This window comes from Muscardinus avellanarius, assembly GCF_963383645.1.
Source record: "Muscardinus avellanarius genome assembly, chromosome: 5".
Classification (NCBI taxonomy): domain Eukaryota; kingdom Metazoa; phylum Chordata; class Mammalia; order Rodentia; family Gliridae; genus Muscardinus; species Muscardinus avellanarius.
The window spans coordinates 88,548,104-88,561,684 of NC_137790.1; the positions used below are offsets into that span (position 1 = coordinate 88,548,104).

The 13,581-nt window shown below is 40.5% G+C and overlaps 1 protein-coding gene across 3 annotated transcripts in view; it reads right to left on the reverse strand.

Annotated features, from left to right (window-relative positions):
- VPS8 (VPS8 subunit of CORVET complex) overlaps positions 1-13,581 on the reverse strand; it is a gene marked incomplete at both ends in the record, with an annotated part of 223,582 nt that overhangs the window by 13,210 nt on the left and 196,791 nt on the right. For all 3 annotated transcript variants that reach the window (XM_080696055.1, XM_080696056.1, XM_080696054.1), the window contains one exon: positions 12,465-12,515. In XM_080696055.1, coding sequence (XP_080552181.1) covers positions 12,465-12,515 — 51 coding nt within the window. The remainder of the gene's footprint in view (positions 1-12,464; positions 12,516-13,581) is intronic.

The window sequence follows — 13,581 nt, forward strand, 5'->3', positions numbered from 1 at the left end:
CACTCTCAGCCCTATTTTTTACTCTTTATTTTGAGACAGGGTTTCACTGTCTCAAAATGCACAGGGCCTCACTAAGCCAAGGCTAACGAGCCTTGAACCGCCATCCTCCTGTCTCAACCTCCCTAATGCTGGGATTACAAGCATGTGCCACCATGCCTGGCTAGTATTTTTTTATTATTTGGTTTTGTCCAACAATTTTTTTCTCTCACTAAAAGAAGCATCTCCAAATTGGTTGAAAGTCTCTGAAGCCCACAAGCCATACCTGCACACATTTGGATACTCCTTAAAAGGCAACAACCTAGAGAAAATCTGTGGCGGCAAAAGTGGACGACCTCATCATGCTGAAAACAAAGTGCTTTAAAACCAAACAACCCTGGGCATTTGCAGAACGCAGTTTGAGGTCTTGGATAACTATCTAGCTCCCTGATCAAGTTTACTAAAGTCTGCCTATTGTCTTGGCAGGAAGTGTGGTTATTAAGGAAGGCTGGTCATCTTAGAGTGACTGCTTCACAAGTATGGGAAGCTCAACTTGCAAACAGATGAAGAAATCACTGCTGGATGCTGCCACCCCCGGTATAATGGAGACACTATCCAGAGCTATCGTTATTACCCCAGATGTCAGGACAGAGTGGAACTATTATAAAATGGTAATACTGGGAGATGAGACTGGTGATGGCAAGGCTGGAACGCCCAATTTCTTTCTCCCTGAGGGCACTCTCCTATGCAAACTAGAAGTCTTGCCACATGGTATATTATGGCCATCCCATAAATGCTTTTTCTAAAGAAATATCTTTAAAGAAACTAGAAAGGTTTAAAAAACAAATTTCTTATATGTGTATGTGGTACTGGGGATTTAACTCAAGGGCATTCCATCTCTGAGCTATACCCTCAGCCTTTTTTATTTTGAAAGAGAGTTTTGTTAGGTTGCTAAAATCTCACTGAGTTGCTGAGGCTATCCTTGAACCTGTGCTCCTTCTATCTCAGCCTCCCAAGTACTAGGATTACAGGTGTGCACCACCATGCCCAGCCCAGAAAGACTTATTTTTTATGGGAAGCAGAGTTACAACGAAAGCTTCTTAGTGGGGTGGCATCTTTGTATTACTAGTCAGAACACCCTCCCTCCTTTGTCTTATCATTGACCAAGTGTTTGGCCTTATTAAAAAAAAATCAAAACAGGGAAAGCAGACATTTCAGATGTGTAATTAAGGCTTGCCACCCTTTGATTAGCTAACTGATTATTGCCTACTTAAGAAAAAAGTCAAACCATTATCTTGATGGATGCTGCTGAGGGGCAACAATTATGACAAAGAGCTCCACAGAGGGGCAGGAACCTTAATGGTTTTTCTACCAGGACCATGATTGCTGAAGCATTTTCAGTTCGAGTGTTCCTGCCTATCATAACTAGATGGACCTAAAAATGACAGCCTGCGACAGATGAGGAATACAGATTAACTGGACGAGCAGGTTTAACCCTAAATTAGCAAGGCTCAACATAACTTAGCAGTGCAATTACAAACCAAAGAAAAAAGTACTGATGCATGTGGCTGTACTGCAGCCACTCCGGATCATAATCTATAGGGCTTGATTACTGGGAAGAATACAGGAAGTAAAATGAAAAGATGTAAAATGAGTGAAATTAATATGTAAAACTACTGCTTATTGTACGTTGAATATAAGGCATAAATAGCTGTAAATATTGCTAATGTAAACCAATAATACCAGACTAAATTAGCCCTCCTATTGTAATTAAATGAAACTGGCCAAAATATATAGAACAGTTGTTGTTAAAACTTTGGGCAATAGGCAGAGCAGGACTGTCATCCTTGAAGAAAGGGAAGCATATAAAGTAAGCCCCCTGATTTCCTTGGAATTCTGGAAGCAGTCTCTGGAATGTAGCACAGGGAGGGAGGAACAAGAGTTGGGACTGACCGTGAACAGAATTTGAAGACAACGGAGATGAGTTGAGCTCCAGAAATCAGTAAGGGCCACCCCTTAAGTTTCTGGCCTAATACTCAGCTGCACAGATGCAGACAAAACTTCAAAAGCCTGACAGAGAATGAATATTGGGAAGCTGTGAGAGAGATGGAGAGAGATTCTAGAGATTGAAAAGTGTAGGAGAACATGGGAATGCTAAGCAGCCAGACTGGAAAGAACTCGATGAGCACCTCGCGTTCCCTCCCACCCCAAAGTCATTCATTAAGATCAGATGTATTCTAGATCTACTCTAGCAAACAAATCTCAAAATAATATCTGACCTAACAGCAATTATGACTTGTCAGAACTATACTCAAAATTGTCTAAAGGATGACAACAAAGTACAGATGCTAAACAACAGAGCACCCACAATGTCCAGCATACAATAAAAAATTTCTAGATACATGCAGCAGGAAAATGTGACCCATAGTTAGGAAAAGTTGGACAGAAACAGATTCAGAGATTTTGGAGTTAGACAAATAATTTAAAATATTTATTTTATAAATATGTTTATAGATTTAAAGGAAAGGATAGACTTAATAAATTAGTACATGAGGAGAACCCCAGCAGAAACTAAATGATGGGAGGTTAGTAAATAAATGGATAGCATTGAAAGGTTCTATGATTTTGTTAAAGAGTAAACTACTAATTAACTTGAATTAGACAGTATTAAAGTAATGATGCATTCTGTAATCCTTAGAGCTACCACTAAAAAAGCAAAGAGATATAACTAAAACAGCAACAGATCAAAATAAATATTCTAAAAATTCAATGAACTCAAGGAATAAAAGGAACTGAAGCTCAAAACACACACACACACACACACACACACACACACACACATACACAGAGAGAGAGAGAGAGAGAGAGAGAGAGAGAGAGAGAGAGAAAAGGCAGCAAAATAGGAGTGCTAAATCTAATCATCACATTAAATTTAAGTAGATTAGATTTTCTACTTGGAAGAAAAAGATTATCAGACTGGGCTTAAAAAAAAAAAAAAGCTAGCCGGGCGTGGTGGCGCACGCTTGTAACCCCCGCGCTTGGGAGGCAGAGACAGGAGAATCGCGCAGGTTCGAAGCTAGCCCCGTGCGCTGGCTTAGGAGACCCTGTTTCCAAATAAAAATGCAAAAATAGGTCTGGGAGTGTAGCCCGGAGGTAGAAGGGCTTCCAGGAACCCCAGTACCACCAAAAAAAAAAAAAAAAAAAAAAAAAGCTGTTTTTAGCCACGTGTGGTGGCGCATGCTTGTAATCCCAGCGCTTGGGAGGCTGAGACAGGAGGACCATGCAGGTTTGAAGCCAGTCTCGGCTACTTAGTGAGGCTCTCAGCAACTTAGTGAGACCGTTTCCAAATAAAGTATAAAATAAGTCTGGGAGTATAGCCTGGAGGTAGAAAAGCCCCTGGGTTCCACTCCCAGTACCACCCCCCCAAAAAAAAAGCAGCTTTTAAGAGATGTATGTTAGAATAAAATGATGAAATAGGTTTAAAGTTAAGAAAAAAAGCTATACAATCACACACAGCATAACAACATTTTGACCAGTAACAGATCACATGTAACACAGTAACTTTCTAACATTAGAGTTGAAAAATTCCTATCACCCAATGACATCTTAGCTGCTATTATGCTGGAGTGCAACACATTAGTCATGTGTTTGTGATGTTGATGTAAATAACCCTGCTGTGATGCCAGCTGTATAAAAGTATAGCACATAATAATCATAACAAATGTTACTAGTTTAGATATTTACTACACTATACTTTTTAATTGTTGTTGTTGTTGTTATTATTATTATCATCACCATCATCATCATCATCATCATCATCATCATCATCATCATCATCATTTTTGCAGTACTGGGGATGGAACCCAGGGGCATTCTACCTCCAAGCTATACCCCCAGCCCTATTTTTTTTTTTTTTATTAGTGTTACTGGGGTTCCTGGAAACCCTTCTACCCCTGGGATACACTCCCAGACACCTATTTTTTATATTTTTACTTGGAAACAGGGTCTCTTAAGCCAGCGAGGCTGACTTCGAACCTGCGTGATCCTCCTGTCTCAGCCTCCCAAGCGTGGGGATTACAAGTGTGCGCCACCACACCCAGCTCCCAGCCCTGTTTTTTATTCTTTATTTTGAAACAGGGCTCACTGAGTTGCAAAGGGCCTCACTAAGTAGCTGAGGCTGTCCGCGAACCACAATCCTCCTGTCTCAGCCTCTCAAATGCTGGTATTATAAGCGTGAGCCACCACGCCAGCTTTGTTATTTTAGAGAACACTCTTCTTACAAAAATGCTCACTATAAGGTAGTATGCCATGATACATACACTGGCAGCAGCCACATACATCTCCTATCTACCCTGTCTCTTGTCAGTTACTTGTCGGAGATGAAGATGAAATGGGGCTGCTGATGTATCAAAAGCTTCGACTCTTACTCAGATTTTACTCTGTTAAGAACAAGGAGCCACTGATGTTTCCTCAGCATTCAAAAAGATAGATTAGGGCCCAAGAAGATAGCAGCAGAGTGGACAGGGAGGAGACCTGGAGCAGAAGTGCACAGCGGGAGTACTGACACCATGACTAGAGTGTGGAGGGAGATGGTAGTCGGTGTTGATGAGATCTCTCTGAGATCCGAGTGATCTGGAGAGGCTGTTGGATTAAGTAATTTCTTCCTCTCAAAGATCACAAAGAAAGTTCTCATCTGTGTAATTTCATTTTCTCTATGGATGGTTGTGAAGTTGCCACACAAATCCGAGTGGCCCCATTTTAGTACACAGAAAGGTAGCTTCACCTGAGTGAATAAGTGAAAAAGCTGATTGGCTTGGCCAGCAGGGGAGGTCTCTCCTTTAAGGGCATGCTAATACATGCTAATACATGCTAATACATGATAATAATATCAACCATCAATTGATATTTTATTACAAAACCCAAGAGCTAAAACTTGCTCATGTCATAATAGAAGAACCAATGTAAATCATAACTAGAATGACTCTAGAATATTTTGTAGAAAACAACAAAACAAAAACATCCCATGGCAGCAACTTCTGTCAGTTAGAACAGATAGCATGAAACACTGGCCCGTATTTCCCTCCTTCATCTACTCTTCCTTTCATTCTGCTTTTTTAAATTTCTTGTTGTTGTTACTGGGGATTGAACCCAGGGGCATTCTATCTCCAAGCTGTACCCCCGGACCATTTACTTAACTTACTTACTTACTTACTTATTGACACTGGACTTTGTACCCAGGGGCATTTTACCTCTGAGCTATATCCTTAGGCCTACTTTATTTTTTATTTGGAAACAGAGAAACAGAGTCTCACTAAGTTGTGGAGGGCCTCACTAAATTGCTGAAGCTGGCCTTGAACCTGTGATCCTACTGTCTCAGCCTCCTAAGTACTGGGTTTACAGGTGTGCATCTGTTGTTTTAAACAGGTTCTTGCTATGTTGCTGAGGCTGGCTTTGAATCTGCAATTAATTCTCCTGTCTCCACTTCCCAAGCACTGGGACTGCAGGTACATGCCATTGCACCCAGCTTCCACCAAAGGTGAATTCTCAGATTTTTGATATACCCAACCCAATGTTCTGATACTATATGAACGAATATGAGCTTTCATAATTTATTTGGGACAACATCCAGGCAAAAGGCTATATTCTGCAGGAACAGTGTACCAGGTACCTGAGAACACCGCATCTACGAGGGACGCTCAAACTCTGCAGCACTCTGCTGTTCAGATCTCATGGCCTTTACAAACAGATGATGATACATCATGGTGCAATTAAGAATGGGCCACTGAGTTCTTGTAATATACAGTAACAGGCATTAGTAGTTCTGTCACAAATACTGCAGACAGAAAAGGTAACAGCCTTATATTGTGGGAAGTACCTGAGAACTTCACCAAGAAACACTGTTGGAGGGAAGGGGGGCATTTATAACTTAATCCATTGTCTCAGCTCTAGTGTCCAACATTCCAGGAAGATGGCAGACATGAGGCATTAGTTTGTTGAGGATGCTCACTTCCATATAAAGAAAAGGCACGACCATGAGACCCACCACTGGCACTGAGATGGTCTCACATACAATTCCACCGTGCGAGAACCAGGAGCTGAGAGGAAACAACCATGCAGAGGTGCCATACACCAAGCGATGTGTGTAAGTATGTTTGTATATCAACTCTGAATCTCACTATGATTTATAATTACATTGCAACAACAAAAGTATTTTTTAAAAAAGCAGTAGAAAAATCACTCCTCTTAATTCTCAACTGCTGCCTCATGACTATAATTAGTGACAAACCTAGGTCTCTGATGATGAATTCATAGCTTTCTATGTGGCTTTATCTATATAAAAGCTATTTTTTTTGGTACAGGGGATTGAACCCAGGGATACTCTGCCTCCAAGCTACACCCTCAACCTTTTTTATTTTGAAAGAGAATCTTGTTAAGTTGCTGAGGCTGGTTATGAACCTGCAATCTTCCTGTCTTAGCCTCCCAAGTACTGGGGTTATAGGTGTATGGCACCGCACTTGGCTCTATACAAATATAATTTTATATTTATAAATAATAAACTTCCTGTCTTAGCCTCCCAAGTACTGGGGTTATAGGTATATGGCACCATACCTGGCTCTATACAAATATAAATAATTTTATATTTATAAATAATAAACTTCCTGTCTTAACCTTCCAAGTACTGGGGTATAGGTGTATGGCACCACACCTGGCTCTATGCAAATATAAATAAATAATATAATAATAAAAGAGGCCTATGCATGAGGTGAGAAATCATAATTCCCAAAGGTCATAAACTAAAATAGTACCATCAGAGCCCTGCATTTGACTCCAGAAACAAATAGTATGTATATCAGCAGCATGTGTGAACAAAATCAGGACTCTGATATCAATATAGTCACTGTAAGTCAGCCACACAGAACAGCTGCTAAAAAGCGAGTATGTTTTTGGATCCATTTGTAGAGAAAGAATTTAGAATGAGGAAGGTGGTCGTTTTGTTCTGCAACAGCCCCACCTGAAGTACAAGGGTAGTAGTGAAGAGATGTGGCAGAGAAAGCGAAGGATGGATATTCTGTTGGACAAGGGAGGACCAGAGGCCAGGGACTCAGACTCATTCAACTATAGCAAGGACTGGAAGCATGCTGTCTAAGAGAGATACTAGACATCTTTTTGTAGCTTCCAGAGGAAGGACCAAATCAATGGGTAGAAAGGCACCCCTTTCATAAATAACAATTTTTGTTGGAGCCTCTAACGATGGAACATCCTGCCTCAGGAGGTAGTTCCCAAGATGAGGCAGAACACTGCTTGTTAAAAATGGATGGGTTGACTTCGATATGTTTAAGTACATTATGTGTTTTAGAGAATTTCCTTCTTCCCTCCCTCCCATCCCCTCATTTAGGTTTTCTTGTTTGCTCCTCTGTAGGATTTCCTTTTTCATCTAGAGTTCCTCCTGTGACCCATTTCTCCCTAGCTTTCACATATTAGGGAAAGCATCTGATTTCTTATTTTTTGTGACTGACTAATCTCACTTAGCATAATGTCCTCCAGTTCCATCCATTTCCATGAAAATGATGTAATTGAGTTTTTTTGATGGCTGAGTAAAATTCCATTGTGTACATATCCCACAGTTTTGTAATCCATTCATCTGTTGATTGGACATCTTGGCTGGTTCCATAGTTTGGCTATGGTGAATTGTGCAGTTATGAACATAGATACACATGCATTAGTTTGGTAGTTTGGTTTACTTTCTTTTGGGTATACCCAGAAGTGGTATTGCTGAATCAAATGGTAGATTTGTCCACTAAGCCAAGCAAGGGAAGGAGGGATGGGGAGGGAATGGGGTGGGAATTGGGTAGGGGTTAAATCGGTGATGTGTACATGTATGTACACACAAGTTTTTTTTTTACCCCAATATGATGTATGAATATAATGCACCAATAAAAAAATTTAAAAAAATAGATGGGAAAGAAAGCAAGACAGTCTAAGGAACTCCACTAACCTGCTCCAAGTGAAATGGAGACAGATGACTTAGCTCTTGGTCTTGTGAGGTTAATAGCAACATCTATACTGGAAGATGTCCAGGAAGTGGATCTAGGCTTCTGGGATCAAACTTTAAGACTATGTGCTTTCTCTGGTGATTATGCATTTAACAGATCAAGTTTGTACCCAAAATTCCTGGTGTTATTTCTTCAGTAGTCAAGAAGAGAAGAGACACATCATAGCAAGCAGATTGAACCCAGGGGCATTCTATCTCTGAGCTGTTTCTAGCCCTATCTTATTTTTTTATTTGGAAACAAGTTTCCCTCCATTGCTGAGAGCCTTACTAAGTTGTTGAGGCTGGCCTCAAACCTGCGAGTACTGGGATTACAGGCGTATTTGACCACCCCCGGCCTCTCTGAATCCCTTTAATCTATCTTGACACTGTCAACAACACCTCCAGTTTGGATCTGTTCTAGGGAGTTAAGTATAATGCCTTTTTGGCCAATTGTCGTCTGAGGGCAGTGCTTTCTTATTTTAAAATTTCTGATCATATATGATCAAACCCTGAAAAGGTCCTAGGAACCTATCTTCTAACTTTGTTCCTGAGGTTATTGGAGCCAATTATGAAGAAATTTTTATGTGCATGGAAGGTTACAAAGTTTATATACTATACACATTTACACAATAAATATTGCTAGTCTGGAGATCTTATATAGAATATCTAAAATGCAAAATGCTTGTGATAAGAAACCTGCTGTGGATCTCAACACACACTCACATGTGGAAGCAGAATGGACAAGCATGTGTCCCAAAAAGGTAACAGAGTCCTGCAGAGCAGTGCTCTACTCCCTTGGCCCTTGTTGGCAGGGCCAATGTTGATGGCAGAGACACTAAACACTTCAATAGAGACTTTGGGGCTAGATTGAGAACACTCCTACTTTTGTTTCTGTTGTGCCTGTCCCTTTGGCAGTCACTACTATGTGTCAATGCAGTTTTGGGAAGAGAGACCAGAGCTCAAGGGTGAGAACCAGAGTAATCATGTAGATGTACATACGCACACGAAAGCATACGAACACAAAATATATGCCTGACTAAGGAAATAATAATTAGGTGTTAAGTTATACATTGATCTTCATGTATATCTCACTTAAATACAGTGCACCAAGGACCTGGCCATGCTAAGAATCAAGCCTGGGTAAAAAATAGTATTTCATTTGTTCTTCTAAGAATCTGGACAGGAGATTTCTTTCCCCTCCCACTTTCCATAAACAACCAAAGTCCTGTGGGACCTCTTTCATGTGTTTCTTACTTATTCAATGACAACTGAGTGACTACGTAAGGATATAGGAATAATCAAATCTATGTGGTTCCTGTGCTCATGAAGTATGTGGTCTAATGAGAGATGAGTCTTAAGAGGCGATTTCAACGCTTCACAGTTAAAGTGTGTTGGTAGACTAGTTCAGGGTGTTATGAGCTCAAAGAAGGAAAGACACCTAACTGACTTATATAGGTGCTAGAATGAGCTTTCTTGGGAAAAAATAGCTAAAATTTGAATTTATTTCATCTTTTAACTCTATGAACAGAGCCAGAGTTCAGGCCTTTTTTCTTGCCTAGACCACTGTCTTGTTCTTTTAACTGGCCTTTATACCTTTAAACTTATCTTTGGTGGAAATCCTTACCCTCAAGATGAAAAGCAGACATCAGAGACCAGGGCGCTTTGTGATTTGGATCCCATTTATCTCTTACCGACGTCCTCATGCTTTCATATTTAAGATACACAGACCCACCTCCATTTCCTCCAAAATGCCGTACTCACCCTTGTCTGCCTGGGAAACCTTTCCCCTTACTGTTAAAGGATACATCAAGCTTTCCCTCCTCTGGGAAGCTTTCCCAGACCCCCAAGTCCAGGACAGGCAACTGTATGGTATATCTGTTAAAAGAACTATGGACACTATGAACCATATGATAATACCTATGTGCTATTCATCTTGGGTCGTCAATAGCCCTAATAAGAATCTATCTCAAAACCCTGCAACTTCTCACTTACTAACCAATACCTAAGACTGCAAATTAGCTCAAGAAACAGAAGTTTTAAGTTGATGAGATGAATGTCTAGTTAATCAGTATGGTAAATATTGGAAATGGATTTTCACTGATAAAATAAAAATATATTTAGGATGGGTTATGTATTGGATGAAATACTTCAGAGATAGTTTCAATTCTTGCTCCAGGAAGGACTAAGCCTCCATTTGACCACTTAGGAAGGCCACTTGGGGCCACCAGTGTCCAGTCACTCACTGCCTTAGGAAGTTCTGTTTGCCTAACTGGATTACGAGAATAACCAAATCCTGCTTCTGTAATGTCACCAGAGGTCCGAGAGTGGTAAAACAGTCAAAATGACAGAGCAAGGGCATTATGAAGTTTGAAAAACAGGCTACATGAATCTACTTTCAAATGAGCATTAATCTGATAAACACCTATGTGTGGCTGAATTTGTTTTCACTATATCCTGATAATGAAGTTATAGGGAGTAGCTAACCATTTCTCAAATATCTTCATTGGGCCTTTTACCACAAACAACATAAAAGCTGCATTAAATTAGCTCTGTCACTTCAATGGGGCCTCTTCTTTTGCTGGAGCACTTGTGCACCTTCCATGGCAGGTGTCAAGCTGTTTGGTAATTGTCAGTTCACCTGTCTACCCTTCCCACTAAATGCCAAGGTCCTTGAGAACAAGAATTGCATTTTTCATCTCTTATCTAATGCTTAGCTCGATATCTAGTATAAAAGTACTTGCTAATTGGAAAATAATATGTAAGTAGCAAACTGAGAAGACACGACTGGGAGTTGGGAGATCTGAGTTTTAATACTAGTGTCAACAACAACTTGGTACTTACTATGTTTTGCACTCAGTCTTTCATTCTATCCTTAGGGCAAGTCTGAGAAGGACCATCACCATTTTTTACACAGGAAGAAAAAGAGAGACTAGCTCATTCGGAGTCATTCATACAATTGAGTAGAAGAGTTAATCTGTGAATCCAACTTGGGTTTTTAATCACTATTTTAGAAGTGTGTCCCGTGGGTAACTTGGAGAACTTACACAGAAAATATCACTTTGCAGTCAATATCCTCACCTGCTGAGTGAGTGAGACTAAAATGACTTGGGCTCTGCTATGTATACAAGGTGCCCAGGGACCATGTGTTGAGGGTTTGGTACCTGGGTTGATGGTGCATATGGGTGCTATAAACCTTTGGGAGGTGGGGCCTAATGGGAGCTTGTTGAGTCCTGGGGTACATGCCTGTGCAAAGGCCTATAGGACCCCGGTCTTTTCTTCTTTCTACTTCTTGGTGTGATGTGACCTTTCACTCCAACTCTGCTCCTGCCAGAATATGCCACTCTCACAGACCCAAACCCTTAGGGACGACCACGCTTGGACTTGGGCCTCTCAAACTGTGCGCTGAACGAACCTTCTCTTCCTCATAAGTAGCCTGTCTCAGGCATTTTTGTTGTAACTGCTACTGTCCCCTCCTGTTCCTCACAGCAGAGCGCAATGGTTTTGAGAGACAACTACCACTGCCTCCATCTCGCGTGCCCCCGAGGCCTCGATGAGAGTGCAAGAGCTCTTTGTGTGTAGCATGCTATACGGTGTTTCAGACATCTTTTGGTTTTGCTCTTTTTCCTTTTGAAAAAGTCTCAGGGGATTCTGCAGGCAGAGAAGAGGGACCCATTTTTGGCATACTACTTTGAAGTAAAAGCCCGCTGTTAGTCAACAGAGCCAAGGAATTGTTATTTCTGTTCTACAATCCTTTGCAGACATGGATACTGGCTGAGATTGCAAAGACAGCCCAGGAAAGGAAATGCTTCAACTATCAGAGAAAGGAAAATGGTGAAAGAACACACAGCAGAGATGTCAAGTCTGTTTACGTTTCAACCGCACTGTCACAGCTGGATAGAGAAAAGGACTCTAGTGGTTCACTTGACATCATCTGAGCTTGCTCAGGCAAAGGACTGAGAGTCCATCTGTGCCACACAGTTGACAGGCAGGCAGTGAAGCAGCACAGACCACAAGGTCGAGTCTACCAGCATTCTGGGAGGACCTCTTATGTGGGTGTGTTGAAGTGTTACTATCTCCAGCCAGTTTTTTCTTTTAGCATAGTTATCTGGAGAGGAAACAAGTTATTAAGAAAAACCGTATAGCTTTCCCCTTAGAATACGTTTCATCCGCTACTACTCACTGGTACAGGATGTATGCTGGATGTAGAGCCTGGGTTTTCCAGAACCTGACAGTCCTTAGTTGCCAAGAGACCGATGCTCGGCCCCAAGCCCACATAGCTTCACTGGAAGAGCCAAGTAGGCCTGGAAACAGTCATTAAGGCCTCCCCTCAAAAAGAACCTGACAGTCTTAAGACAATTAGAAAACACTGCCATTCTAAGAAGACTGTTCAACAGGAAATAAATATACAGGAGGAGGAACTGTTGTGTTTTTTTCTTTGCCTTTAAAACTCACTCACCTTCTTAGCAGCAGGATCCCCTTTGGACTGATATGATGGAGACATTTTTATCTGAAAAAAAATTTCAATACCTTTTTAGTTATAGTCTAACTTTATTTGATTCACATTCAAAATAAGTCAATTAAATTGGTGTAACAGAGATAAAACAGGTATTTTCAAATGGGCAATGAGAGACACTAACAAAGTCAAAAGTTAGTTCTTTGAAAAGATCAACAAAATTGATAACAAAATAAATGAAAATAATACATTCCTTAAAAAACAGAACTTATAAAAATGGACCCAAGTTCTTGTATCTATTAGAGGAACTGAATTTATTATATATTTCCACATAAAAATTCCAAGTCCACATAGTTTCAGCAATAAATCTAGCAAATATTAGGTAGAGACTAACATATAAATCAGAATAGCCAATTATTAATGGACAAAGAAAAATACAATTATTACTATAAATAGTTCAGCAGATACTAGATCCTGTTTGTCTAGAATGCTGTAGAAGATGTATAAATACTGGGAGAGCAACTGCCCCCAAGCTTTCAGGCCTCTCCTAATTCCAAGGTCTAATTATCAGAACTTACAGGAGAGAAGATGAAGATGCTTCCTATCACTGTCACGCTGCCATTCTAGGAGGCCCAGGTTGCCTTTTCCCCCTGACTTTAAGAATAACTGCAGAAAATATACCTCAGCTAAAGGATCAAAATTGCTGGCTGTCCAGATTGCCCTTTCAGACTTTGCAGGTCTGCAAAAATTAGACTCGACAGTCCTTGCTGTAACACACCATGACATTAATACTCTGGAATTCACTCCAGATGTATGATGTAGCTTGTAAAAAGTGATCCAATTTTAACTCCTGCTATGCTCTTTTTGAAAAGGGAGAAAACAGATTTTCAAAGCAAAGTAGATATTTAAGCTTAAAAAATGACCTCATGAAAGAACTTGCAGACTTTTTAAAACAAGCCAAGAACTAGATTTGGTGGTGGGCAATTTATCCGAGAAGGCTGTTCTCTGGAGATTAAGTCAAAGCGTTTGATGTGGCAACCGAAATGGTACAGCATCCCCCATGAAAGGTCTTATTTTTTATTTAACAGGATTCCTCTGGAAATGCCCCAGGCAGTGCAGC